Genomic DNA, 26363 nt, shown 5'->3' on the forward strand with positions numbered 1-26363 from the left:
TCTCTCTATTTATGAGAAGGAGCCAGGTCCTCTGAGTCAGGATTCTGTGAAAGGGAAGTACTGACCCATCACCTTGAACTCACCATACCCTGAGTCACACAGGTGAGGGAGTTCCTCCTCAGTGACAGGGGGTTCTCAGAGAGATACCCTGCTGCTGCTGCTCCTGAAAGCCAAACTCTAGCCTTCTCCTTCTTCCTTCTCCTGTGATGCTTTCCTAGTACCAAGTAACACAGAGATGAAATCCCCCATGGCAACAGAAGAATCGCTGCTCTTCCCCGAATCTCTGCTTCATTCTTCAGTCAAGAGTGAAGAATTGTATACGGTGCTCAAGAGATCAGTTGCAGGATTCAAAAAAAAAAAAAAAAAAAAAAAAAAAAAAAAAAGATTTAGGTCTTTATGCCGTTTATATCTCCCCATGGAGTTCTTGATTTCATTTTTTTTTATGTCTGTTCTTTTGCTGGCTGCCTTCTTGTTCAGTCTATAATATTTTACTCTGGAACAGAACATCTTATTCAATCAAGAATTGCTTTTGAGAATTGGATCCTTTAGGATTTGGGAGGCGGGGCAGGAAGATCACCTTGGGTTCATTGGCTAACCTGAGCTATATTTATTGTGAGTTCCAGCCTAGCTTATGCTGTCTCAAAGTAACCATAAAAACCCACCAGCAATAACAAAAATAACAAACAAACAAAAGGGAAAGGGTACAAAGGACCTGCTCCTAGCAGGCAGTGTTGAGGTGGGTGAAGACCCTGGGAGTCGGTGGAGAACAGAAAGGACGCCTTCTGCTTCTTACCCAGGACCGTTCTGTTTCTGCACTGTCTCCTCCTGAGCATAATCCTGCTGTCCCCAGAGACGAAAGGGGAAAAGTCACTACGCGATCTTATATGTTCTAAGGATGTTTGTGTCCCTGTGGAACATGTTATTGGCAGCATTTCCCCAGGTGGTAACCAGGCAACCGGAAACCGAGGACCTGAGTTTTATCTTCAGTCCTCACAGTTATCATTTATAACCTTGAACTAAGCTACCTACTCTGTCTGGCTCTAATTTCATCAAATGATAAATGGAAATATTGGACTACAGCCAACCCCCTAGGATGGAACTAGGGAGAAATAATGATGATGTTTGTAAGGCTGCCTCCTAGTTCTGGTGTAGGATGTATTAGCGCAATTCTAGCCTCCTAATCTGGGAGCATTTGAAGACTAAAGTTTAAGAGTATGACGAGGACTAACTTAAGAATATAAATTTGAACTTGCCCCTGCTTTTTCCCCACTCAGGTGCTATTTGAACTTGCTCGATATCATGCCCCCTCCACGATCTTCCTGGACGAGCTGGAGTCGGTGATGAGTCAGAGAGGCATGATTCCTGGGTAACAGACAGGCTTGTGTTGTGTTGTGTTGTGTTGCTGTCATCATTTCTCCCCTCCTTGTAAGTGTGTGTGACGGTTGGAAGCCCATCAACATTTACCAGCAGAATGAGCCTACTAATAAGCCCCCAGATTTTCTGGAGGCACATGGAAAGGTCTTTCTTTAAATTAGATCCTGTTAACCGAGTAGCTGATTTAAACAGTTTTTATAACTGGAGGTGATATCATCCTCCTTCCCCCCTCCCCACAGAGTGGCTTTTAGGCCTGGAGATCACCCAGCTGCAGGATCCTAGGCTGCCATGATGGCCTGGCTGCCTCAGAATAACCTCCTCTGGAGCCAGAGAGCTGCCAGTGGGGACCCAGATTCACCCATGAAGCATCAGGGCGGGCTGCTTCTGCATTTCATTCTCTGGAGGCGGTCCTCGAGGCCAGGGAAACTGGCGATTCTTTGACATTATTTCTAAAGTGTCAGAAAATGTTCCTAGCAGGAAGGAGAAGCTCTTGGTTATAAATGCTTTTGGGTTATGCTTTCAAAAGGCCAAGTAGCGTTGTTTGCTTGCCTGCTTGCTTGGTTTTGTGAGTGTATGTGGCATGTATTATGTGTGTACATATGTGTGTGCAAGTGCATGTAACATGTTTGTGTGTGTATGCATGAATGTGTATGTGAGTGTGTGTGTGTATGTATATGTGTGAAATAGTAGGCTTCCATATAGCTTTCTCAAACATCCTTCGTGTTCTCATGTATCCGAGGCTGGCTCAGAACTTACTATACAGCTTAGGATAACCTTGAACTTGTGATTCTCCTGTCTCTACTTCCCAAGTGTGGGACTGCAGGTGTGATTACATAGTGCTGGGACTGGAACCCAGGGCTTTGGGTTTGCTACGAAAGCACTTTATCAACCTGATTGATTTGTTATGATCAATGATTTGTAAAAATAACTTTTTATTAAATTTGGCATCACTAACTGGAGACATAAAAACAGGTGTCTGGAAAGATCTTTGTATTTGTCAATACAAAGCCAGTGGTACTAGAAAGCAAAGAAGTTGCTTGTTGGAAATATAAAAATAGAACTGGAGAATAGTGTGTGCAGTTGTACTCACTGGAAAGCATTTTCCCATGCAATGAGGAAGATGCAGCCAAGATGATGGGGGTGTCACTGAAGTGGGACACTGACTGAGCCTCACTAAACTGTGCCTTGTCAGACCCAAGCTGTAGCCTGTAGCCCTCTGCCTTGCTACAGCAGCCTGACAGGAGCGACCAGCTACGGGCAAGCAGGACCCCTGGCCTCTCTCTCTCTCTCTCTCTCTCTCTCTCTCTCTCTCTCTCTCTCTCTCTCTCTCTGCAAGGACAGGCCTCTTGGGCCTGCCTAACTTCAGTGGTGGCCTTTTGCCTGCCTGGTAGGTTATTCTTCCTAGAGTTTTCTGAAGCCTACATGTCACTAACTGTTTTTCCTCCACCATCCCTGATTGCAAGCATTTCATCCATGTTCTCCCTAAGTTTCAGCATCCCTGTCTGGGATTTGAAGATCCCAGTTTAAGAAATTAGGGCAACTAAGCCGACCATGATCACACACGCTTTAATCTAGCAATTGAGAGGCAGAAGCAGGCAAATCTTTGTGAGTTTGATGCCAGGCTGGTTTACATAGTGAAGTCCAGGCCAGCCAAGGCCACACAGTGAGACCATATCTGAAAAAAGATTAAAAAAAAAAAAAAAAAGCAGATAAAAACCAAGGGCAACTGTCTTGAAGTCATATACTGGGCTATAGCGTGCTAATTGTGCAAAAGTATGGACAGTTACCCTAAAATTAGCACATGCACACATGCCATGCATAACTATGGGCAAAGGCCATATGAACATGTAACTGTACAGTGGGAGTCTTTTCTCTTAGACAATGAGGGGTGCAGACTCTACAAGCCACATATAAGTAGATAGAGCACCCCCAATGAGAAAATGCAGGGTCTGAACTGACCCATTCTGAGCCATCTTTAGCTGGCAGATAAAGGAAATCCCTCCCCAATGAAGTTCATTTCATATGTGAAGATATAAAATATCATATAAATTACCTTCATGCTACATGAAAATACATATGCTATGTGAAAACACAAATAAATTTCATACTTAGGTTTGGGGTTTATCCCCAATATGACTCTTTAAATGTATGCAAACATTTCAGAATTCACAAAAATCTGAAACGCTGCTGGTCCCCAGCATCTGGGATGAAGACTACATCATCCAAACCTAACATAGTTGCTTCCAAACACGTGCACAACAGGTTGAACGCTGTGCTGAGAAAGACATATTGTTGTTTTAACTGACTCTATGTGATTGCGGGAGAGTCTGCCGAGTGTGTTCTGGGTTTAAGTCCTGTTGTTCTGCTCTCCATGGCGTGCTCTTTCTTGATGGAGGGGATTCAGGCAGTGCTAATGGTGACCGAGAGCTAGGATCTGTACAGAAAACAGACTCTAATCTATGTTGTTATGCATCTCATTAGGAGAGAGTGAAGCAAATTCAGTGTAGGGATTTTATAAATATACAAATGTGTACACACACACACACACACACTAAGAAACATGAAAATTATATTATACCTGCTCTATAAATTAAGGGATTATTCTCAATGATGTCATTTCAATTAATTAATTAAATTTACTTTTTAAAGCCCAAGCTAACCTGAAACTATGTAGCCCAGGCTAGCCTCAAACCTATGACAGTTCTCTTGCTTCAGCATCACAAGTGCCAGTCCACCACCATACCTGGCAGTTATGACATTTAAATGGTTAAATAATGGAGCCTGTAGATACTGGGTTATGTTTAATCTAACCTTGCAGTTATTTATTTATTTATTTATTTTTAGTTTTCTGTCAGCCTTTGCTTTTCTTTTAAACTTCATCATGGCATTATTTACTTTTTTAAAATTACTTTTCATGTAAAACTAAAATACGGAAATGCCCATTCTCTTGAACCCGTTTGCTGTCAGAGTGGAGCCTGTTCTGCAGTCACAGGGCCATTTGCTGTGAGCGCCACTCCTGTCATAAGGGCAAAGGCTCTGCCATGAGAGGGATCTCCTTGTCTCTGTAGGGGAGAACACGAAGGGAGCCTTCGGATGAAGACGGAGCTGCTGGTGCAGATGGATGGCTTAGCGCGCTCGGAGGACCTCGTGTTTGTCTTAGCAGCCTCGAACCTGCCATGGTAAGACATCAAGAGAACATGCTGCACACAGTTTCACAACCCACTAAATGGATTTCAGTGGCGTAAGAGCTACAGGAGGAAATATGGAAGCTCTACACAAACTGAATCTGCAGTGGGTGAAGGTGTGAACAGGAACCAATCGCCTTTGGATATGAAGACCTAGCATAAAAGTGGGCAGGGCCACTCCCTGGGGTTGGGTTCTAAACTGTGAGAGTAGAGGAGTTGAGATGACCAAGGGGCGTTGTTCGTTCGTTTCTCTCTGCTCTTGACCGTGGGTCCTTTCCCACCACGATGGACTCTAACCTGGAATTGTGAGCTAAAATAAACCATCTCTCCCTTAAGCTGCCTTTGTCAGGCTTTATTTCTTTTATATTATTATTAAAGCAACAGAAATGAAATTGGGACATAAGGACTGACTATACCATGTTTTTAAAAATCAAGCAGAGGTTTTGCACAGAACTCTAAGAGCTTAATATCTCTAGTTCTCAAAGAACATTCCAGAAATAATGTTTTGGTTTTATTGGTATTAAAATTAAACTTTCTTAAGTTAGTAGAAAAATTCTTTCTTTAATACCATATAGTAAATAGAAAACTAAATAATCTCTAATTGAAAATATAATCTACTCTCAGAGTCTTTTATTCAAACCATGTCCCAGAGTGCTTTAGGAACCATTCTAGAAGAAGAATTGGGAAATAAGAAATGTTGACTAGGGGAAAACAATATCTATTTGGAGAATATATTTTAAAAATGTTACAATCTTCTTACAGTTCTCCAAACATTTTCCCATTATTATGTTTTATGTCCTGGATAGGGAAGGAGATGCTGGGGGAAACATTCTTAGAGGACATCCAGGGTCAATAGAGGCAGATCAGCTGTGCTCAGCAGCCATGAGCAGAGCTGGGCTTCTCACCCACCCACATCTCCTCCTCCACATCTTGAGGCAGACAGAAAGCTCGTCTGTAGTACTTGCTGATCATCTGGGGTCCCAAACAAGAAGACACCAAGACAAATTTTAGGCAGTTTATGTGTTAAATACATTCATAATCTAAGCCTGGCTCCACCCCCTTATACACTTGTAAGACTTGTTTGATTATGCTTAGATAATCAGCATTTTACATTTGAAGATATATTTATAGATAACGTAAAGTGGAGTCCAATCGAGAATCACTATTCCTGTTTAAGTAAACATTATTAGAAGCCATCATATGGGGCTAAGCTTCTGTATGACATTGTAATGGCTAAAGTCATGGTGGGCCCACCCATGATAAATTCCTTTAAGCCACACAGTTGTTATTTAATTCTAAGATATTAAACAGGCCAAGGTCACATAAATGCCTGGCTCTGGGTGTTCCCTTTGTACTTGTCACGGCAACACAATAGCCTGGCTTTAGAAAGTGGATCTTGTTTTGTTTTGTCTTCTGCTGTTTTGTGTCTTTGTTTCCCATTTTCCAAGGCTCTTTACTTTGAACCTTGTTCTTTATTCCACTGTCTGGTCATGGGTGTTCACCAGGTGGGCAGAAGCTGTTAAGCTTCTAACATGAATACGGCAGGTCTGTGCCTTGAGAGACGTAAAAACACCTTTTCCAAAAGAGTGGAGAGCCCTTGCCTCTGTGTGTGCATCAAGTAGTTCCGGCTGTGCTGCGCTGTGCGTGTTCATTGACCAGGCTCAGCTGTGGTCTTGCCAGTGTCTTCTTACTGCTGTGAGTGCTCTAGGCTGAAACTGAGGCTGGTGACTCAGTTCAGCAGGTTTTGTTTTGTTCCTTAAAATTTTGACTCAGTGTTGGGAGCATCACACTGCATCACATCCTGAGGTGGGCGACGTCTTGTTTGCTCATGTTTGCTGATGCTAAGATTGATCTGTGGGTCGGGGTGTATTTGGTCTGGTTCCTCTACGGTACATCTCTCTTGATTGTAGCATCCCCTGATCCAGGTTGCCTCAGTACTTAAGAGCTCTTGTTGCTCTTGCAGAGGACCCAGGATCGATTCCCAGCACCCATGTGGGAACTTCACAATCACCTGAAACTCCAGTCCCAGGGGATCTGATGTCCTCTTTTGATGTTTTCAAGCACCAGGCATGCATGTGGTTGATAGACACACATGCAGGCAAAACACTCATGCACATAAAAAAAAATAATAATAGTAATGAAACTTCAAAGCTGTTCTTTGGTTTTCTGTGAAAACTCTCTGAAGAGGAAGCATGTGGCCTAGAACCATAAACTAGCATGTTTAGAAATGTGTACCTTACCAAGTATACTCAGAAGTGTGCCTGCCCCTAAGCGTGCTTTCCTACCTGAGTGTGTAGGAAACCTTCCTGTTTGCTTAGGAAGAGTATAGCTTAGGAAAAACCTTGTTATGTTCTTGCTCTTCCTCAGCTGCAAGATGACCTCTTTCCCTGACCTTTCACCTTCTGTTCCTTCTGGCTTGGCGCTCATCATGATGTGACCCATCCCTGGAGGTTATGGTCCTGTCAGTGCTTCTGGCTGACAGCTCTCTCTCTATAAGCTGTCAGTTAGGATCACTCAAGGGTTTCTCTCACCCAATGGGCTTGCTTGATTACCCTGATATCTAGAAAATGAGGCGACACACCAGCAGTGAGCAAGCCCCCTCCCTCACTTCTCCAAACTGAGAAATATACTTTAGAACTTTCTACCTGTTCCACAAGTTCTAGGCTTGTTTCATATAATACCATTAGGTTTTGTCAATGATTTTAGTTCTGGGTTTTGTTGGGTTGGTTGGATCTCAGCATGTACTGGAGCTGACCTTGAGTTCCGCACCTTCCTGCCTCTGTCTCCTGGCTCTTGTGATTACAGGAGTGCAATACTCACCCTGGTGAGTTTGTAAGTTTTAAAGAAACTCTCTTGAGCTATCAGCCACATGGTGCAGAGCTCATGACCAATGCTTTTAGGTAGTCATGCCGTTTGTTGGGCTGCATATTTTTGCTGTATTATTATTTCAGCTGTTGGCTGCATTGTGTGGGGATTAAAGCCAGGTCCTTGTGTATCTTGTATTATATTTCTCTAGAGGGATGGAACCAACAAAGTGTGTGTGTATTATCAAGCAGGATTTGTACTGGGCCTGGTTGAACACACCTTTTATCCCATCTGTCCTGAGGCAGAAGCAGGCATAACTGTGAATTCGAGCCAGCCTGCTTTACATGGTGAGTTCCAGGATAGCCAGGACTCCATAGTGAGACTCTGTCTGATAAACAAATCAAAAGGAGATGTTTACTAGAACTGATGGGTAGTCCACCCATGGCCATCGGCATGCTGGGATGGCCGAGAGTCTGGTAGCTGCTCAGATCCTAAGCCTTAGCTTTCCCTGTGTGTGCCGGAAGGCCTTGGAAGATCCTGGAAATCATCATTTTCTGTCCGCTCTGGAAGGCCAGACAAGCTAGGTTCTGATGTTAGTTAGGCACGGTTCAGCAGCAGCATGGACATGGTGTTGACACACTCACCAGCAAGGTCTTTCCTAGACCTTTTTTATATCTAGGCAGTACAATCTTTTTTTTTTTTTTTTTTTTTTTTTCAAGACAGGGTTTCTCTGTGTAGCCCTGGCTGTCCTGGAACTCACTTTGTAGACCAGGCTGGACTTGAACTCAGAAATCCGCCTGTCTCTGCCTCCCAAGTGCTGGGATTAAAGGCGTGCCCCACCACTGGGCTAGGCAGTACAATCTTGAAGAGAGTCTTCTATCTCAACTAATCCTTCCTCACAGACCTGTTCAGAGGACCCTTTAGTTGACTGCTGAGATTCCCCATCACACAGGAGTGCAAACCTAGATGATGTAAGTCTCCCACTCAATGTAGCCTCCGGATGCAATCAAGAAATGCAGTACCAGCCTGACAGTGGTAGCACAGGCAGATAATCATTGTTGGTCATTGTTGGCTGCATGGTGATTTTGAAGTCAGTCTCATCTTCATGAGGAGTTGGGGTTGGAGAGAACATTTGTCCTAAAATTGCTTGTGGTGCTAATTGTGTAATCTTGTTAACGTACTGAAGCCATGCACTACATGCCTCAGGCGATGATGGGCTGCTTTTCCAACAATGGTCTCCCCAGTGAGATAATAATGGAGCCACAGAGACTCCACATCACAGAGTGTGAACACATTGCTCACAAGTCTGTTGATGCTGGTGTCAATAAACCTACTGAAATGTTATCAAAGTGTAGCATACACAATACAGTGCATAACACTGAGAATGAACAATGGTTACTGATTTACACGCTTTAGTGGGCATCTTTATGACTCTAGCTTTTTATTATCTTAAAATCTACAACTTCCAGTTATTTAAAAAGTTTTACTATAAACAGCACTCCATGTTTTATAGGCAGCAGCCTCACACAGCTTGTGTTTATCTCATACACAAAAGGTGGCAATACCACAACAGGGTGTATATCTGGAATGTATCCAGTCAGTCACCCAGTGATGACAACAGGGCTGCTCTTGCTATTACAGATGGCAATGCAGTAAGGAGTGGGCTTCTCTATACTACTTCTGTGTTCTGCCAGTGCAGCTCTGGGATAGGTTTCTGGAAGGAAACCCACGGGGTCAAAGGGTAATGGGCATGGAATCATGGGATAGCCTGCCAAGTTTCCCTCCATAGAGGTTGTACTAGTCTGCAATCCCACTAGTGTCTTGTGTTCATTACTTAACATTATAGTGAGAACATTTCCAATGTCATTAACTAGTCCTTGAAAATTGGATTTGGTAATGGCTGCCCAGAAATTTCCCCACATGGACTATACCATAATTTAATCATTCCTTCCCATTGAGCACATATGGCGTTCCCGGACATTCCCTATTAATAACTAACATTGAAACGAACGTCCTTGCACTAAAAGCCTTTGTAAACAGGACAGGGAGAGAGCTCAGAACAGTGCTTGTAATCCCAGCTTCGGGGAGGCTGAGGCAGGTGAATTCCTGGGGCTTACTGGCCAGCCAGCCTAGTCCATGTAATGAGCTCCAGGCCGGTGAAAGGCTCTTTCAAAGAAGTGGGGGTGGTGGTGGGGCTGGCACCTGAAGAATGACACCCAGTGATTGTCCTCTTCTCTCTACACATACATGTGAACATGCATACACACACACACACACACACACACACACACACACACACACGGAAATGTGCATACATAAACCAGTATGCACACATACACAAAGTAAAATACCTTTGGGTACAGTTCTGGTCCTTAGGAAAGATACCTGGAAGCAGGGTTACTGAATAGAAGGGTTTTGTATTTTAACCCCCTGTGATATATTGACAAACCCTTTTATAAGGAAAGATTCTCTGAAGAAGGAGTATTTTTTTATTTTTTTAAAGATTTATTTATTTATTTATTTTATGTGTACGAGTACACTGTGTCTGTCTTCAGACACATCAGTAGAGGGCATCAGATCTCATTACAGTTGGTTGTGAGCCACCATGTGGTTGCTGGGAATTGAACTCAGGACCTCTGGAAGAGCAGCCAGTGCTCTTAACCGCTGAGCCATCTCTCCAGCCCAGGAGTACTGTTAATGAATAAGACTTTCCTTGGTCTCAGGATCCCATGTGAGGAATGGTGCTTATCTACTTCAAGCATTCTATCCCAGAGAAAAACTAATTCAGAACAAGTATGTGAAGACTCGGTCCTAAAATATCAAATCCCTTATAATTGGGGCAGTTCTCATCTAAAGCATCCTTCAGGCACGGGGGCCTCCTTTACCACTGTCTCAGCAGTGAGGTGGCTGACAGGTTTTGCTCACTTGCCATGGCTGGTCTATACCACGAGAGAAAACAAGAAGGAGCCACTTCTCTGTGTCATCGGATGTGTAAGTGAGCAGTGAGAGGCACAAACAATGTCGCACATTTAATATTACCACTTACTGTAATGGCGACATGAGACGCTCAGCGAGTATAATTAGGGCGAATTTGACCTGCCTTGATTGCTGCATACTTGCAGGCTCAGGCCCGGCAGCCCAGAGGGAATCAACGGGGCCATGAAGGCAAATTCCATCTAGAGATGTCTACTTAACTCTACGGTAGCTTGTACCAACGAAGTGTGGGGGCTGTAAGTGAGCGACAGGCCAACACTCATCTTCCCTGCTGCCTGCCAAACAGCTAGACATTCCAGGAACCCTTGACAAAAGCAGGTACTGACATAGCCAAGCTGCAGGCTAAAACTACCAGGAGACAACTTTCCTCTAATATTCAAAAGAAGGCATAAGAGCCAAGAAACCCCTGCTCTGCAAATGAGTCTGTCCTGGCTGGTTTAGGGGACACCAGCAGTGGCTCTCACGGGCCACCCCCTTGGAGCTGTCCTTCCATTTTCTACAGGATTTAAACCATTCCTTGGGCAGCGGCCAGCCCAGCTGCCTTTCTACTGCTTGTGTAAATAGATGTCTTCCCATATGGACTCTCCTTCCTGGTGTGGTGTTCCTATAGAAACGCACGCTTGTAAATGGAAAAGATCAGTTAACATAATCCCGGTCCTTTTGCACAGTAACCACCAGTGTTCTGAACTTGGGGGAGGAGAATGATCTTTGAGGCTCTGTCTTTCAACTCTGGGCTTTGACCAGGTCTACATTTTCCTAATGTGGTCTCCCACAGGTCAGTACGCATTGCGCAAAAAGCAGGATCTAGCTGGGAAAGCAGTGCTTGCCTAGCGTGTATGACCATGGCCTTGGGGTCCATCCGGCACAGCAAACCAACAAAGTGGAAACAAGATGTGGACATATCATGTGCTCAGCCCCTGCACAGGGTGCACAGATGGTGGCGGAATGGGACTGTCCTGTGCGTGGAATCGCATTACTCTATAGCCCCTGTGCGTTCCAGGCTTGCTGTACTGTGCTCACCTTTGCAAACTTGCTTCATTCTGTAAACAGTTCCATTATGTTAGTGGTCCATCATTCCCTTGGCTTTTCTTTTGGGGAAGTACCTTTGTTTGTTTATGTTTCCCACTGTTTCCTCCTTGCCACTCCCAGTCCTTCGGTGGGAGGGGTATCTTCTGCAGTGCTTGGCTGGATTAGAACAGATACTATCAGAAAGGTTTCTGTCTTATAAGTCTCCTTTTTCTGATCCTGTGGCTGGGGAGAGCAAACTTTTCTTGGTGTTTTGTCTGTGTAGGTTTGAGTTATGGGTATCTCTGGTGAACCATCAGGACAGATGAGAAGCAAGCAAGCTCAGGGCCCTCGGTGCCATGGCAGTTCTAAGTCCCGAGGTCCCCAGCTATTCGACCTTCTCTTCCGGCCTTCCAGAATCCTTTTGGTTATTTATTGTAGGAAAGCCAGTGGTCTCAGTCATCAGAAGTGACACATGCAAGTCTCTTGCTCATATTTTTGATCCACCCTTTTCTTTCTTTATCAGTTTTAAACATTATTCTCTGGCCAATGGCGTGTATTTTCATTGTTAGGTTTTTTTTTTTTCTGACTTTCATGGTGGTTGTAACATGTTTTGTGATTTTATTAATATGGAAGTCACATAATGGGATCTTGTAGCAATAATTTATTTGACCATTTCAGATTTTGGACCATTTTGACTTAAATTTTCTTCTCAGGTTAAGATATCTGAGACTGTGACAATAAAGCCAATAGTCTTGAACTATCCATGAAGACTTTCCCTCCCCTAAGTGCAGTACAGAGACTCATTTTCCTATGGCGTCCATTTCTAATGGGAGACATCCTAACCTACGTTATCCTGATGGGCATGTGCTCTTCGGCCATATAGGGATTTTCTTGATGTTGCAAGCCTTGACTCTCCCTCTATGGAACATTTAAAATGCAATCCATTGTTACCAAGAGGCAAATCCATTGTTACATCTTTATCTAGTCTTGGTTTTGAGCTTTTTTTTCTTTTTGCCACTTGAGAACTTCACCCCTGCCTCCAAGGGCATTCCATGGTACACTCAAAAAAGTATTTTTTGAAATAATCAATTAAGTTTTTAAAGGGGCCTTAAGATGAGATTTCTGATCTCATTCATCCTTTTGCTGTGGTCAGAGCCATTATATTTTCCCCCCTCGGTTATTGGTATCGTATTTTGCGATGGGGTAATCAATAGATAATGCACGATTTTTCACTGCATTAAAGTGATACTTAGAGCTCACACATGAATAGAGCAATGACTCACTCTGCTAAGGCTCCCTTTCTGGATTCTCTGGCCTCTCTGATGAGAGGAGAGGTCCCAGACACGCATCTCTTGAGTCGTCCTCAGAAGCGCTGCCAGGTGAGCCTGGCAGGTCACCCTGAGGCTCACAGTTTCCATGGTTTTCACTGAGAGTGAAAGTACAGCGCTTCGTTCTCATCCTTCAGGTCCATGCAGCTTCTCCCCACTAATCTAAGCTAATGATGGCTATAGTGTACTAATACAGGCATGCACACACATGCACACATGCACACATAGATGCTTGAAACTTAGGACATGGATAGTACCAAGCATATTCCCCTTAGTAAATAACTCAGGGAGTTTAAGAGAGCAGGCCATCTTATACAAAGCCACTATCTCTGCACGCACAGTCCATTCATGCACCCAGCAGAGTGGGATTCACTGGAAACTTTTCAATACTCTGCAAGAAGGATGAAGCAGGGATCCAAGACATATTGTCCGTTTATGCACTGAGGATGCACTCAGCACCACGCGAGCTGTGCAGACAGAAAAGAGTAGCATTTGGTTTTCATTTTGTCTCTCAAGACACACTCTTGCTATGTAGCTGAGTGCATGGCTCAGGTTCATCTCCACCTGATGCTCTGCCCACCTCATCTCACAGGTGTTGGAATTACAGGTGTGCACCACCATGCCTGCTGTAATAAGTATTTTTTTTACAATAGATATTAAAGCAAACAAAAAGCATTTACTGCATACAGAGCACTCGCTCCGGGTTTGACAAAGTGGAGGGTACACATGAGGAAAATGACATGAAGATACCCGTGGCAGCACTGTAGTTACTGCCCCACCCTCCTCCATGCAGGGTACCCAATAAACCACACATGCACACACATCAGAACTAGAATGGAAATTGGGTTCAAGGACAGCAAGTGTATCCGTCTGGGAAGTGTGTAAGTAGACAGCCTGCCATGTGGGCTCACTATAGAAGACAGCACTCGAGTCTCTGGCTCCCTGATATCTGTCAAAGACAGCTCAGTCTGCTCTTCCAGGATGGTCTTGTCATGACCATCCACTTTATGGTGGCTATGGTTGGACTGCAAAGACTTTGTCTACAGCATAGTGGTTGGCTCTTCTGTTAGCATACTGAAATAGATAAAACTTGAAGTACTGGAACTCTTGAAGGAACGAACTTGAATCGTGCTTGGTTTCTACATGCTGGGAATTGTGGACTGATCTCAGGTCCAGGGTGATGCAGTACAGTGGGAACGATGGGCAGAGGAGGGTACCCGCAGGTCTGATGCAGACACTTAGGCTGTCTGGTCCAAGGCATTGTGGCCCAAGGGAGCACTCAGGATGCCCTGGGGTGTATAGTGCTTTGTATCTAGAGGAGGCAGAGGTCTGAGAGCCTTGCTGGGTTTCATGTCTTATATGCCTCATGCTTATTGGTTTATTTGACCACTGATGGGAGAGAAGTACTAAGTAACCAGGAAGAAGGAGTCATAGCAACAAAAATAACTAGTGTAAAATCTATGTGCAAGAGCCAGGAGGATCCTTCTCTGGTGGCCACAAGTTACATTTTTGTATATATAAATATATTGACATAAAGAATGATTTCTGGGTACATTCCATTTGTCCTTTGTTTCCTCTCTCATATGATTATATGATTATTGATGTCATTAAGACTACATTCATCAGGCCTGGCTGTCAGAGAGTTGCACTTATTTTGTACCCACAAGCAGTTTTGAGGTAAATCTCTCACTTTAGGGCATTAGTTTATCAATACAGACATCTATAGTGAGGGATTGCTTCCCCACCCCTCTATGTGATTCTGTTGTCTTGATCGTCTTATAAAGAAGCCACCCAGGATGAGATGGGGACAAGAATTAAGTACTGTCCAAATCAATACTTGCTTGATACTCTTAGCTAGACCATTCTGTCAAGTTCTTCTCTTTGCAGATACACGTCTTCCCCAACCTTTAAACCCGGTCCAAACTGAATCGCTTGTCTGCAGCGACCCTGAGCTCTTGCCTTGCCACCCTGTGATTTCCTTTCTTCTGTGTCAGTGTCTCTGGTGGTTGGATCCCGCCAGCTTTGGCCTGTTTTATTGTTTAGGCTTCACACATTGAAATTATCTGTACTGCCGATCCATATAGTTTGACCAAGCTATATTTTTTTCTTTATTAGAAATTATTTTCTTCCTTAGAATTTAAAAGTCTCATGTTGCTATGGATAAAATTTGTTGTTTGATTACACGTGATCTAACTCTGCTGCCTTAAACTGGCTCAGAACTCGCTGTGTAGCCCATGTTTATCTTGAACACTTGATCCTCTTCCATTGGCTTCCCAAGCTCTAGAATTACAAGTATGGATTGCCATGGGTGGCTTGAGAAGTGTTACGTTTAACACATTGTATGTGACCTGTTGTTTCTCTCGGGAAACTTCTCATCCTTTCTTGGTGCCCTAAAATCTCTCCACGATGCAACTTAAGAATCAGTGGGCACTGAGCCATGCTAACCTCAGCACGGCACCTGGCACCTCTCCCAAGTCATTCTGGGTGTCACCCTGAGTTACTTTATTTTTTTTAAGCCTTTTGGTTTTTTGTCTTCAAAATGCAAGCAACAATAGCACAGCATCAGGAGGTTGCTGTAAAAACTAAATATATTAGCATCTACAAAATACTTGAAATGTGTCTGTCATTTAGTAAATGCTGTTTAAACTTTAGGTCTCCTTAACATTTGAAATATTGAAACCCTGTTACTAGCAATCTGGAACATTCTCTGGAGTTGTCTTCTTCATGAGACTCCTCTGTTCTTTTTCCTGGAACTCCTGGTATTGATCTGCTGGCCTTCTAGACTAATGCTCTCATTAAGAAAGAACCTTCCCTTCATGGAGTATGATGGAGCCAGGAAACCAAGGGAAATCTGTGAAATTGGCGCAGTCAGAGGATTCTGTGAAGGGCTGTAGAACAAAGACATGTGGGCCTACTGGTGCAAGACAGAATTCAGATAAAGGGCTGCTCCTACAGGCAACATTAAACGGAAACACGAGGCTTCAGAGTTTTTGAAGGGTTTCTAGGTGCATCAGGGCACTCATGTTTGACCACTGTCACTGTTCTAGGTACTGACACAATTTTTAAAAAACTTGTATATTTATGTGTTTTGTTTGAATGTTTGTCTATGAACTATGTATGTGCCTGGTACCTGTGAAGGTCAGGAGAGGGCATCAGATCGCCTGAGATGGGAGTTACAGATGGTTGGGAACTGCCCGTCTCTGGGTAGGAAGCTGGCGCCTCACTGTTGAATGAGGGCTGCTGGGTGTTTCTCAGCAGAGACCCTCCACTGTGTCCCTGCCAGGTGTGGCAGGCAGAGGCAGGCCCTTCCCATAGGATGCAGGGAAGAAATTGTGACCTGTTTCTTAAACACATTTAAAGCCAGTCTCCCTTCCCCATCGGTCTTCACCTCAGCCCCAAAGGAAAGGGACGCTGCCAGCCCCCAGTGTCCTTGCGGGGAGGGCTGTGTGTGTGTGGTTCGGATCAGCTTGTTTCTTGGTTTTCCTTACTGCTTGGTTAGTAAGAAGCTTCTCAGGTTTTGCAAATTGGTTGTCCTCAAAAAGTATGCTTTCCAGCTTGACAATTCTGTTGTTGTTACCAGTTCTCCTGTTCTATTCACTTTTGTAGGTTTATGGCAATTATTAACCCTTTCTAGGGTGTTACAGGAAGAAATGGGGTGACTATCCCCTCTCAAGTTTAATAGCATCTTAGTTAAAGTCTTCCTCTCACCTCTCCTTCCTCCCTCCCCTATATGAGAAAAGGTTTCTCTATGTAGCTCAGGCTGGCCGCCAGCCCTCAGTCCTCCTCAGCCTCCTGAGTGTGGGATTACAGTCCACTCTCTTGTTACTTCTTATCAGAAGTTAAGGTGGATGAACATACAAGCATTTCCTCATTTCATAGAAAGTTAAACGTTTCTACACTTTTCGGAGTTTGAAAATTTAACATATGAAGAGCTCACAGGTCACACACAAAATAACCATTAATAATCGAAATGGTAACCCACAGTAACCAAGCTGCTCTACCATAGAGAGGAAGAAAGCTTCCCTTTGCAAAGCAGTGCTACAGAATGCCACGGCCCTTCCTAGTAAAATATCTGGGATAAAAACAATTTTAAATCCCTATATGAAAGCATATACGAACAATAATTCCTTCAAATAGAGGTCACTAACAGTTTCTATAACTACTAATGGAGAGAAGATGGGGGATCCATGGGGTGTCAAAGGCTTTTACACATAATGTTTAATACTTACTTTAAGATGTATCTTTTATGATGGAGAGTTATGTCATCAGATGATCTCAGAAAGTGACACCATGTCACTGATGGTGAGACACACACAAACACATCCTGATGCGCTGTCATGTACAAACACATCGGCAGAGAAACTCTCAGGAGTGAGCACCCTGGGCCCAGTCAAGCCTCATCCCAGCTTTCATCTGGAGCTGAGTAACAGAAGGATGTATCACACAGTTAGGATGTGGGGCATTCACAAGGAGCCTTGTTCCTTTTTAAGAGGCTGGGGCAGAGAGGCTGGCTTTGAGTAATGGATTTAGGAGATATGGCTGTGCACAATCCACCGTCATTGGATTTGGTTGGGAAGCCCTGAAGAGAGATTTTTGCCATCACTGGAGAAGCTGAACCTGGGCTGAGCAGTGGGGACGCTACAAGTCGGTCTCTACTGTGTCAGGTGTCACAGTGGTAACCATGAAAGAAAGTGTCCCTTTCCTCAGAAGTATGTGGATGTTAGAGATGGGGTTAGTGATGCAGTTTATTCAGAAAAGCTGACTAAGACTGCATGGGAAGCCACACGAGGCAGGTGTGGACAAGTGTTCCCTGCTGTTCACTCAGGATGGCAGGTAGATGGGTGGATGGCATTCTGTTATTCTGCCTTTTCTGTTTACTTGAAGTATCCACATTAAGAGGTTTGGGAAGAGGCTGGAGAGATGGCTCACTGGTTAGGAGCACTGGCAGCTCTTCCAGAGGGCCTGAGGTTTTATTCCCAGCAACAAGGTAGTGACCCACAAGCCAATCCCCTCTTCTGGATGAACACTCATATACATTAAAAAATATTTTTAAAAACCCAGCTATACCTTTAGAAAAGGAAGATTAGGAAACTGAAGTTATGTGAAGTTGCAAAAACCTGGTCTGGCAGAAGCAGGGGCGAGAGTTCCAGAAGGCCACATTGGTGCGGGCACTCAGCACGGAGGTACTGGTGCTGAGTTCACCAGCTCTGGAGTAAGGCGGTTATTCACTCCAGCAGGGATGAATGGTCGACTGGCTGGCAAGATGGAGTCCAGCAATTGACGTTAAAGTCTCAGTGAAGTACTCATATGCTCAGTTGTTGTGAGTTGTCCTATCCCATTGTCACTGAAAGGACCTCTATGTGAGGAGTCTGGAAGGTGCTGTCTCTTTTCTCCCTTCTTCTCCTTTTCACATATGTAAAAGAAAAACCTCTTTTTTTCAAGCAACATGGAATAACTGCAGTAACCACTCAGTTATAGCTACACAGTGACAGTTAATATACAGAATTGCTTCTTGTAAAGCTAAAAACACTTAGACTATAGTTACTGGGGCCAGTGAGATGGCTCCCTAAGTACAGGCAACTGCCGCCAAGCATGATGACCTCAGGTTGATCCTCAGGACCCTCAGGGTAGAAAGAGAGAACCAACTTCCAAACTCTGTTTTCTGATCTCCACTCATGTGCGCGCGCGCGCGCACACGCACACGCACACGCACACGCACACGCACACGCACACGCACACGCACACGCACACGCACACACACACAAGAAGTCTGTGTATCTGAAGCACTGGTTGCTGCTCCATCCATTTCTGTTTTCTTGTGACACAGGGAGCTGGACTGTGCCATGTTACGGCGCCTGGAGAAGAGGATTCTGGTTGGTCTCCCCAGCCGGGAGGCCAGACAGGCCATGATCTACCACTGGCTGCCCCCTGTGAGCAAGAACCATGCCCTGGAGCTGCACACAGAGCTGGAGTACAGCGTGCTGAGCCAGGTGGGCAGTCTGCAGGGCAGGCGCAGGTTATGGGTGCAACAGACACCAATCTATGACTCTTAGAAAAGGTCCGGGCTGCCCAGCAGTGTGGTGGAACCCGGCTCTGTGAACAGCGGACTCCAGGAGTCCAGCTACAGAGATGCAGAGAACCAGAGAACAGGAGCTGCAGGGAGAAGTGCAGGGTTCTGGTTCAGGGAGCTTATAGTCAAATCCTGGCCCTGTGAGATCTTAGGGATGTGATTTTACTCTCTGAGCCTCAGCTACTCCATTTCTCAAATGGACAGCAGAGAGTCCACAGAGGGTTACTGTGGTTAACGAATTGATGAATCCTTTGCAAAGAAAAACTCAAGGTACGTATCTGTTAATCCTCATTGGGTATTGTACTAATAAGGGTTCTTCTGTAGGGGAGCAGAGCTTATAAAACAAATACACATGTTCAACACATGTGTGCACACAAGCATACACACACACACACACACACACACACGGGGGGGGGGGGATTTATTAGAGTGGTTTACAGGCTGTGGTTCAGCTTGTCCAAAAATGGTTGTCTACCAAAGTAAGGTCCAAGAATCCAGTAGTTGTTCAGTCCATGAGGCTGGATGTCTCAGCTGGTCTTCAGTATACTCCAGAATTGCTCTCTAATGGCAGTGAAGGAATCAACTTGCCAGTGAGAGAGAGAACAAGCAGGCAGAGAGCAGCTTCCTTCTTCCATGATCTTTGGATAGGCTACCAGCAGAAGTTGTGGGCCAGATTAAAGGTGGCTCTTCCCACCTCAAAGAACCACATGAAAAGTAGGTCTTCTGACTTTAAATGATTTAATTAAGTTAATATCCCTCACAGATATACCCAGCTTGGATTTTAGTTAATTCCTAATGTAGTCAAGTTGACAACCAAGAATCGCCACCACAGGTATCCATTCCTAGGATATCTGTCTAGGTAGACATTTAAACCTAATGTTTTCTAAAGGCTCTCAAAAGCAGAAATGGCTTTATTTAACACAAGAACAACATACTCTCATTTGGCCATCTTGGATTTAGGATTAGGGGCCCATGAGGCAACGCTGAGTGGTTCAGTCCTCCACTGGCGTCTCACAGCGCATCTGATGGTATGAGGGAGCTATCACCCAGATGGCCAGGTTAGCTGGACTTGTTAGCACCTTCTCTCCCTCCAGTATTGCTAACCCAGGGATGTTGGTGTAGTAAACAGGGCTGACAAAACTCTAAGCTAGATCCTGCCTATAAGAATGAAGAGGACGCCAGCATTCTGCCTGCTGAGCCTGGCTTTGAAACTGTTTCAGGAAACAGAGGGCTACTCAGGCTCTGACATTAAGCTGGTCTGCAGGGAGGCAGCCATGCGGCCTGTGCGAAAGATCTTCAGTGTGCTTGAAAACCACCAGTCAGGTACGGCTGGCCTCTCAGTGCTGGGGCCTTGGGAGGGAAATTTGTCCTAACTCTCGGCAGGATGTGGAGGTACAGGCTTGATTTCCTGGCCACTTAGGAACAAAGGTGGGAACAAATTTAAGGCCAACCTGGATTATATTCTGAGCAGAAGGCTAACCTGGGCAACTTATCCAGACTCTGTCTCAAAATACATATTACTAAAATGGGCTCAAGACTTGGCTGAATGGCAGAGCATTTGCTTTTCGTACAAAAGTCCTGCCTCCTCTCACCAGCAGATGGAGCCCGGTGCCTGGTTTTTTTAGGCTCTGAGGTGTTTACATTTGTGTGCTCTGATCAAATTGTCATCCTCAGTGCACTCTGCTGCAAGATTCAATGGCTGGCTGATGATCTAGCTTCTCAGAGTTTGGGCTTTTATTTTTCTGGCACATGCTAATGTGGGGCTGGATCCATCTGAGGCACTATACAAATAGTAAATAATACTTTGTTAATATATTTAATTCCCTTTTGGCGGCAGAATGGTGGGGGTGGGTGGGGTGTCACAGCTTTAAGCCCCATCACCCCGTAACCCTCTTCAGATGTTTGAGCTGAATTAGTCATCAAAGATGGGATGTCTGCGCTCTCTGCAGACCTGGCCCTAGCCTTCCAAGAACACCAGCCCCTCCAAGGTGCAGCGCCATGTTTTGACTGTTGTCTTTCTGTCTAGAGAGCAGCAATTTACCTGGGATCCAGCTGGACACTGTGACCACGGAGGACTTTTTGGATGTGTTGGCTCACACCAAGCCTTCAGCAAAGAATCTGACTGAGAGATACTTGGCCTGGCAAGAGAAATTTGAGTCTGTCTAAAGCTGTGCCCAGCCTGACCTGGCCAGAGGCAGCCAAGAGCCTCCTCAGTGTGACTGGGATGGAAGGGAGGAAATTAGCCTTGAACCTGGACTAATTTGGACAACCGTGTTACTTTGGAAACATGAGCTCTTGTGTCATGGATGTCAGCAAAGTGAAGATTTCAGTTGTGAGTGTGTGCTGTTGGGTCAGGCAATAGAGGTTTTTCTCACAATTCGACTATAAAATTTTGAAGAAGTTTCCTGTGTTTCTCCTCATTTGTGAACTGAGATCTTCATTTTGAAGAAAAATATCTTCTTAGTCTCTATTCTTAATTTCTTTCTTGTAAAACATTCTCAAGCCTCCCTCCCTCCTTCACTCTCTCTTCCTCTCCCTACTCCCTCCCTCCCTCCCTCCCTCCCTCCCTCCCTCCCTCCTTCCTTCCTTTTCTTCTTTCCTTCCAAGACAGGGTTTCATTGTGTAGTGCCTGCTTGCCTGGAACTCACATTGTGGACCTGACCAGCCTTGATTTCACAGAGATTCATCTGCCTCTGCTGGTGCTAAAAGTGCTGGGGAGATGGATATATATATATATATATATATATATATATATATATATATATATATATAGAGAGAGAGAGAGAGAGAGAGGGGGGGGGGGTTTCTCTGTGTAGCCCTGGCTGTCCTGGAACTCACTCTGTAGACCAGGCTGGCCTTGAACTCAGAAATCCTCCTGTCTCTGCCTCCCAAGTGCTGAGATTAAAGGCGTGCGCCACCAACTGCCTGGCTGGGCTGTATACTTTTTAACTGGCTGAATGCTTCCTGTAACTCTCTGTTCTCCCCACTGCCTGCTCCAGGAAAAGGAGATCACCATAGAACCATGTCCACCCTCTCCTTTCAGTCCATCTTACCCTAGCTGACCACCACGATCACTGTCTTGCCCCCATACATACTGTCCTCAAGGCCTTAACTGCTGCTTTCCCAGAGGATAAAGGAAAACCTCCATTCTTCCTGGCTACTGGGGTTCCAGAGTCGAGCTAGTTTGTCAGCTAATTTTCAGCCACTTGGCCTTCAGTCTTGCCTTACATTTCCCTCTACACAGTTCCTCAAAGACTCCAGTCTTGGAGGGAGTTCTGAAGGACAGAATACATATGTAGTTTGTTTGGTTTTGCCTTTGATGCCCAGTTTGGTTATTAGCACTCCACTTCGCATCTCCCAGTGTTACAGCTTCTCACCTGCATCCTCTTACTGGCTGATCCTGTGGGCTTATGACCTCTCTACTTCCTTCATTTTAGTGGGGTTTTGAGAAAGGAGATCAACTCATACACAAATTTACTGTAGACTATCTACAGTTACTTGTTATTTGTGTGAGTGAATGTCACATGTGTACAGATGCCACAGAGGCCAGAAGACTGTGTCAGATCAGATCAGATCAGATCAGATCTCTGGATCACCTATAGCTGGAGTTACAGGCAGCTGCAACCTGCTGTATACCAAACTCAGGTCCTCTAAAAGAATGCAAATGCTCTTAACCACCAGTCGTCTTTCCTGCCTCTGCTTATTAATTAAATGTATTCCTTGACAGTTTCCTATGTATGTATAATGCACGCTGGCTGCTCTCACCCTGCCCTGTCTTCCCTCCCTCCCACTCCCATCACATCTTTCTTCTTTCCCTTGATAATGTCTTTGTGACTCACTGAGTTTAATCAAGGCACGACCATGTATATGGAACTGTCCATTGGAACTGGTGGGCTCCTCAGAGGGTGTACGGCTCAATATAATGACCCCTCCTCCCTCAGCACCCATCAGTAAGCAGTAGCTCCCCAAGGAAGCATAAAGGATTCACGAACCCCCCCAATCCACGACTGACTCTTGACAGTAGTCTTGTGCAGGCTTGGTACGGGTAACGGCAGCTTCTGTGAGTTCACGACTGTAAAGCTGTCAATCTAGCAGAGGGTGTTTTGTAGCTCATCTCGTCACCCAACTCTTATATTTTCTTCTGTTCCCCTTTCTGAGATTTCTCTGAACTATAGAGGGAGGGGTCTGTCATTATTTTTTTTTAGGACAATAGCTCTGTTGGTTTGCCTTAAAATTTGAAACCTGAGTTTGATCCCTAACATCCACATAAAAGTGCAGGTCTAGTGCTGCATGCTTGTAACCCCAGTGTTGGGGAGATAGCAGAGCCAGGAAGAACCCCTGGCTCACTGGCTAGGCAGGTTAGCCTAATTGGTAAGCTCCAGGCCAATAAATCCTGTCTCAAAGAAGGTGGATGGTATTTCTGAGGGTGATACTTAAGGTTGTCCTCTGGTCTCTAGAACATGCACATATGTGTACTTTATATAATCTTTACACACACACACACAAACACACACACACACACACACACACACACTAGTTTTTTGAGACAGGGTTTCTCTGTGTAGCCCTGGCTGTCCTGGAACTCATTCTGTAGACCAGGCTGGCCTCGAACTCAGAAATCTGCCTGCCTCTGCCTCCCAAGTGCTGGGATTAAAGGGATGCACCACCACTGCCTGGCTATATTTTTTTATATTATATATGCTATATAAATTATATAAATTATGACATGTAGCTATTAATATATAAAACTATATAATTTATAATTATATATCATAGTCTATAACTATATAGATATATATCTACATAGATTATGTACATAGATTATATTATATATAGGTGGATTATATGTATATAATATATATTTACTATATAGATAATTGTATAAGGCATTGACTTCTTCATAGTTGGGATAAATAAAATTTATCTTAACACGTGGGAATTTTGTCGACTTATTATTTTTTTTATAAGTTGTTTACTGAACACTTCCTTTATGCCAGGCACGACTCTACACACTTCAATGTTTAATTATTTGTTTTCTATGATTTATGTTGTGCAGGGCCAGAGATGTATCTTTCTTTCTTATTTATTTATTTATTTATTTATTTATTTATTTATTTATTTATTTATATGAGTACACCACTGCTCTCTTTGGATATACCAGAAGAGGGCATCGGACACCATTACAGATGGTTGTGAGCCACCATGTGGTTGCTGGGAATTGAACTCAGGACCTCTGGAAGAGCAGTCAGTGCTCTTAACCACTGAGCCACCTCTCCAGCCCCTTGACGACTTATTTTAAATTAGAGTCTACAACTGAAATGCCCACAGCAGCACAGAAAGTGATGCCACATGCGTAGCGTGCTAGGTAGAAGTCATTTGCCTGGAGCCACATCTACATTATCGTGTTTAATTATCATAAATCAGAATGGCCTTTCCCCACACAAATTCATGGGGGGGGGTTGTGTTTGCTGGCTTTTTATGATAGCAGCCATCAAGACCTACTAACTAGAAGTACAGGCATCAGATCAAGATTCATAGACTGCACAGGCAGAAGTGGGGAGGGCGATGAACTGGTGAGAGCCAGAGACTCTCTGAAAGATACAGTCATGACTCAGCCCAGTTCAACATGGAAATTTAGTGTAATATTGCCAGATCTCCTGATCTTCCTAGAAACAGCAGCAACTGACTTGCACCTGAACATCATTTTCAAACTCTGGTGACTAGGGTTAGCAACCCCTTCCTCCTGTATCATTTGCATCCTTTTTGTCTATCTGGTTGACCACACTTACCTCCATCCAATACAGCCTTACTGTTAATGGTTGTCTTCATCACTTACCAGACACTCAAACTGTATTAGGCAGTTGTGTGTTTGATTCATTGTTTGTCTTCCTCAGATGTAAGCTCCATGGTTTGAGGTCCCTTTTTTTCACTCTTACCAAATGAATGAATCGTTCTTTATAACAGTATAGGCCAGTGGCTACCTGAGCTCCAGGAGTTATGAATACTGTTCCCAAGCTCTCAGCTTACTGCACTCTATATAGGAAGTCTATGATTATTTTGAATTGTCAGAGCCCTTTGTATCGGTAGGTCTGTTTCTGTATGCCTCAATGCACAGACTAGAAGATACACGTCTTAAGCGACAGAGCAGGGCCTGCTGTCTTCCTGTGCTTTGGCCACAGTAAGCATTTAATAAATACAAAGTTCTCAGGCACGTCAGCCATGGAAACAGTTCCAATGTATACAACACAAGAATGAGCACTGGAAGATACTCGGAGTTGTCAGCGACCTGCAGTTTGTATGATTTTTGATCCACTGCCTCTTAAAGACAGAAATGTGCTTCTGGCTAGTAGGTCTTGATGGCCTTGCAAAAAGCCAGCAAAGCCCTCATGAGCGTATATGGAAAGGCCTTTGTGATTTATGACAGATAAACATGATAATGTAAGCACGGCTCCATGCAAATGACTGTAGTGAGAAAAAGGGATTCATTCTCCCACTCACGGTGGAGTGTTTTGGTCAACTAGATTAATGCAGTTTTAAAAATTTTTTATTGCAGGTGCCTAAGGACTTTAATTTCATGTTACTGGAGCCATTGATCCAAAGCTAACTGAACATAATAAATACAGGAATGTTTCCACCTTCCCCACCCTCCAGGATACTGGAGTTTTAAAGTGTGGGATTAAGGGTGAAATGACAGCACCATCATTCCAAGGTGGTATCTGACATCATACCTGGGGACATTTGTAGAGCCATCACAGTGAGGTGGTCCCTTGTCTATGCCTTGTCATTATGATAGGCTCTGTTAGATGTGGTGTGGCAGGCAGGTAGAGCTGCCCGCAACCTGCAGCTGTGGGTGGTGTGATGGAAACACATCTGGCCACCAATGGGTTGGCTCTACATCTTACCAGTGTTCACTGCTCCCAATACCCATCATTCCCCATTGCACCCACGGGCCTTCCTACTCCCAAAGTATTGTTCAGTCCCTTTTCTGACCAAGGAGACGATAACTGTGAAACTAATGTGAATAGTCTTTCACATCAGCACAACCCTTTGCTTACAGGGTGGCCTGTGCCATGGTCAGTGCTGTTCCGAAATAATCTAGAATCACTCTGGGCTCCTTACAGGGGATTCTCTTGATTTTGCTGAGGTGGTGAGAACTGTGTGCTCTGGGTGGCACCACTTCCTGGTGGAGATCCTGGACTGCAGAAAATGGAGAAAGGCCCCAAGCAATGAGTGGGGGTGTGGCCTGGACAGTTGTTTCTGCTGACTTGAATTCCCCACCATGAAGGACTTGTACTGTAAACTAGAAGTTAAAATAAATTTCCCCCTCAAGTTTCTTTTATCAAGGCACTTTGTCACAACAAGAAAAGAAACTAAGACAGCTGGTAAAGGAAGCTCCCTAGACCCTTGGATTACATTTCCTCAGGAGGTCAAGATGACCAACCAGATGAGGTTACTGGAGTGTTTCTTATTTTAGCCAAGTCTAAGATAAACTTCTGAGTTATCCTCCTGGACCTCTCTGTGGACAGGCCAGTTAACAAGCCCTAATGTATGTTAAATACGTTAAAGAAATACCTCGGACTAAGATTGCCATGGTTCTCA

General features: G+C 44.4%; 1 protein-coding gene across 8 annotated transcripts in view; it reads left to right on the forward strand.

The window, feature by feature from the left end:
- The window catches only part of Katnal2 (katanin catalytic subunit A1 like 2), a 68420-nt gene extending 47253 nt beyond the window's left edge, over nt 1–21167 (forward strand). For all 8 annotated transcript variants that reach the window (XM_034518264.2, XM_076912431.1, XM_076912436.1 and 5 more), the window contains 5 exons: nt 1275–1366; nt 4443–4553; nt 18522–18684; nt 19985–20087; nt 20791–21167. In XM_034518264.2, coding sequence (XP_034374155.1) covers nt 1275–1366; nt 4443–4553; nt 18522–18684; nt 19985–20087; nt 20791–20930 — 609 coding nt within the window. In that variant the 3' untranslated portion in view covers nt 20931–21167. The remainder of the gene's footprint in view (nt 1–1274; nt 1367–4442; nt 4554–18521; nt 18685–19984; nt 20088–20790) is intronic.
- Nucleotides 21168–26363: the final 5196 nt, after the last annotated feature.

The sequence above is a fragment of the Arvicanthis niloticus genome, chromosome 14, assembly GCF_011762505.2.
Source record: "Arvicanthis niloticus isolate mArvNil1 chromosome 14, mArvNil1.pat.X, whole genome shotgun sequence".
NCBI classification, from domain to species: domain Eukaryota; kingdom Metazoa; phylum Chordata; class Mammalia; order Rodentia; family Muridae; genus Arvicanthis; species Arvicanthis niloticus.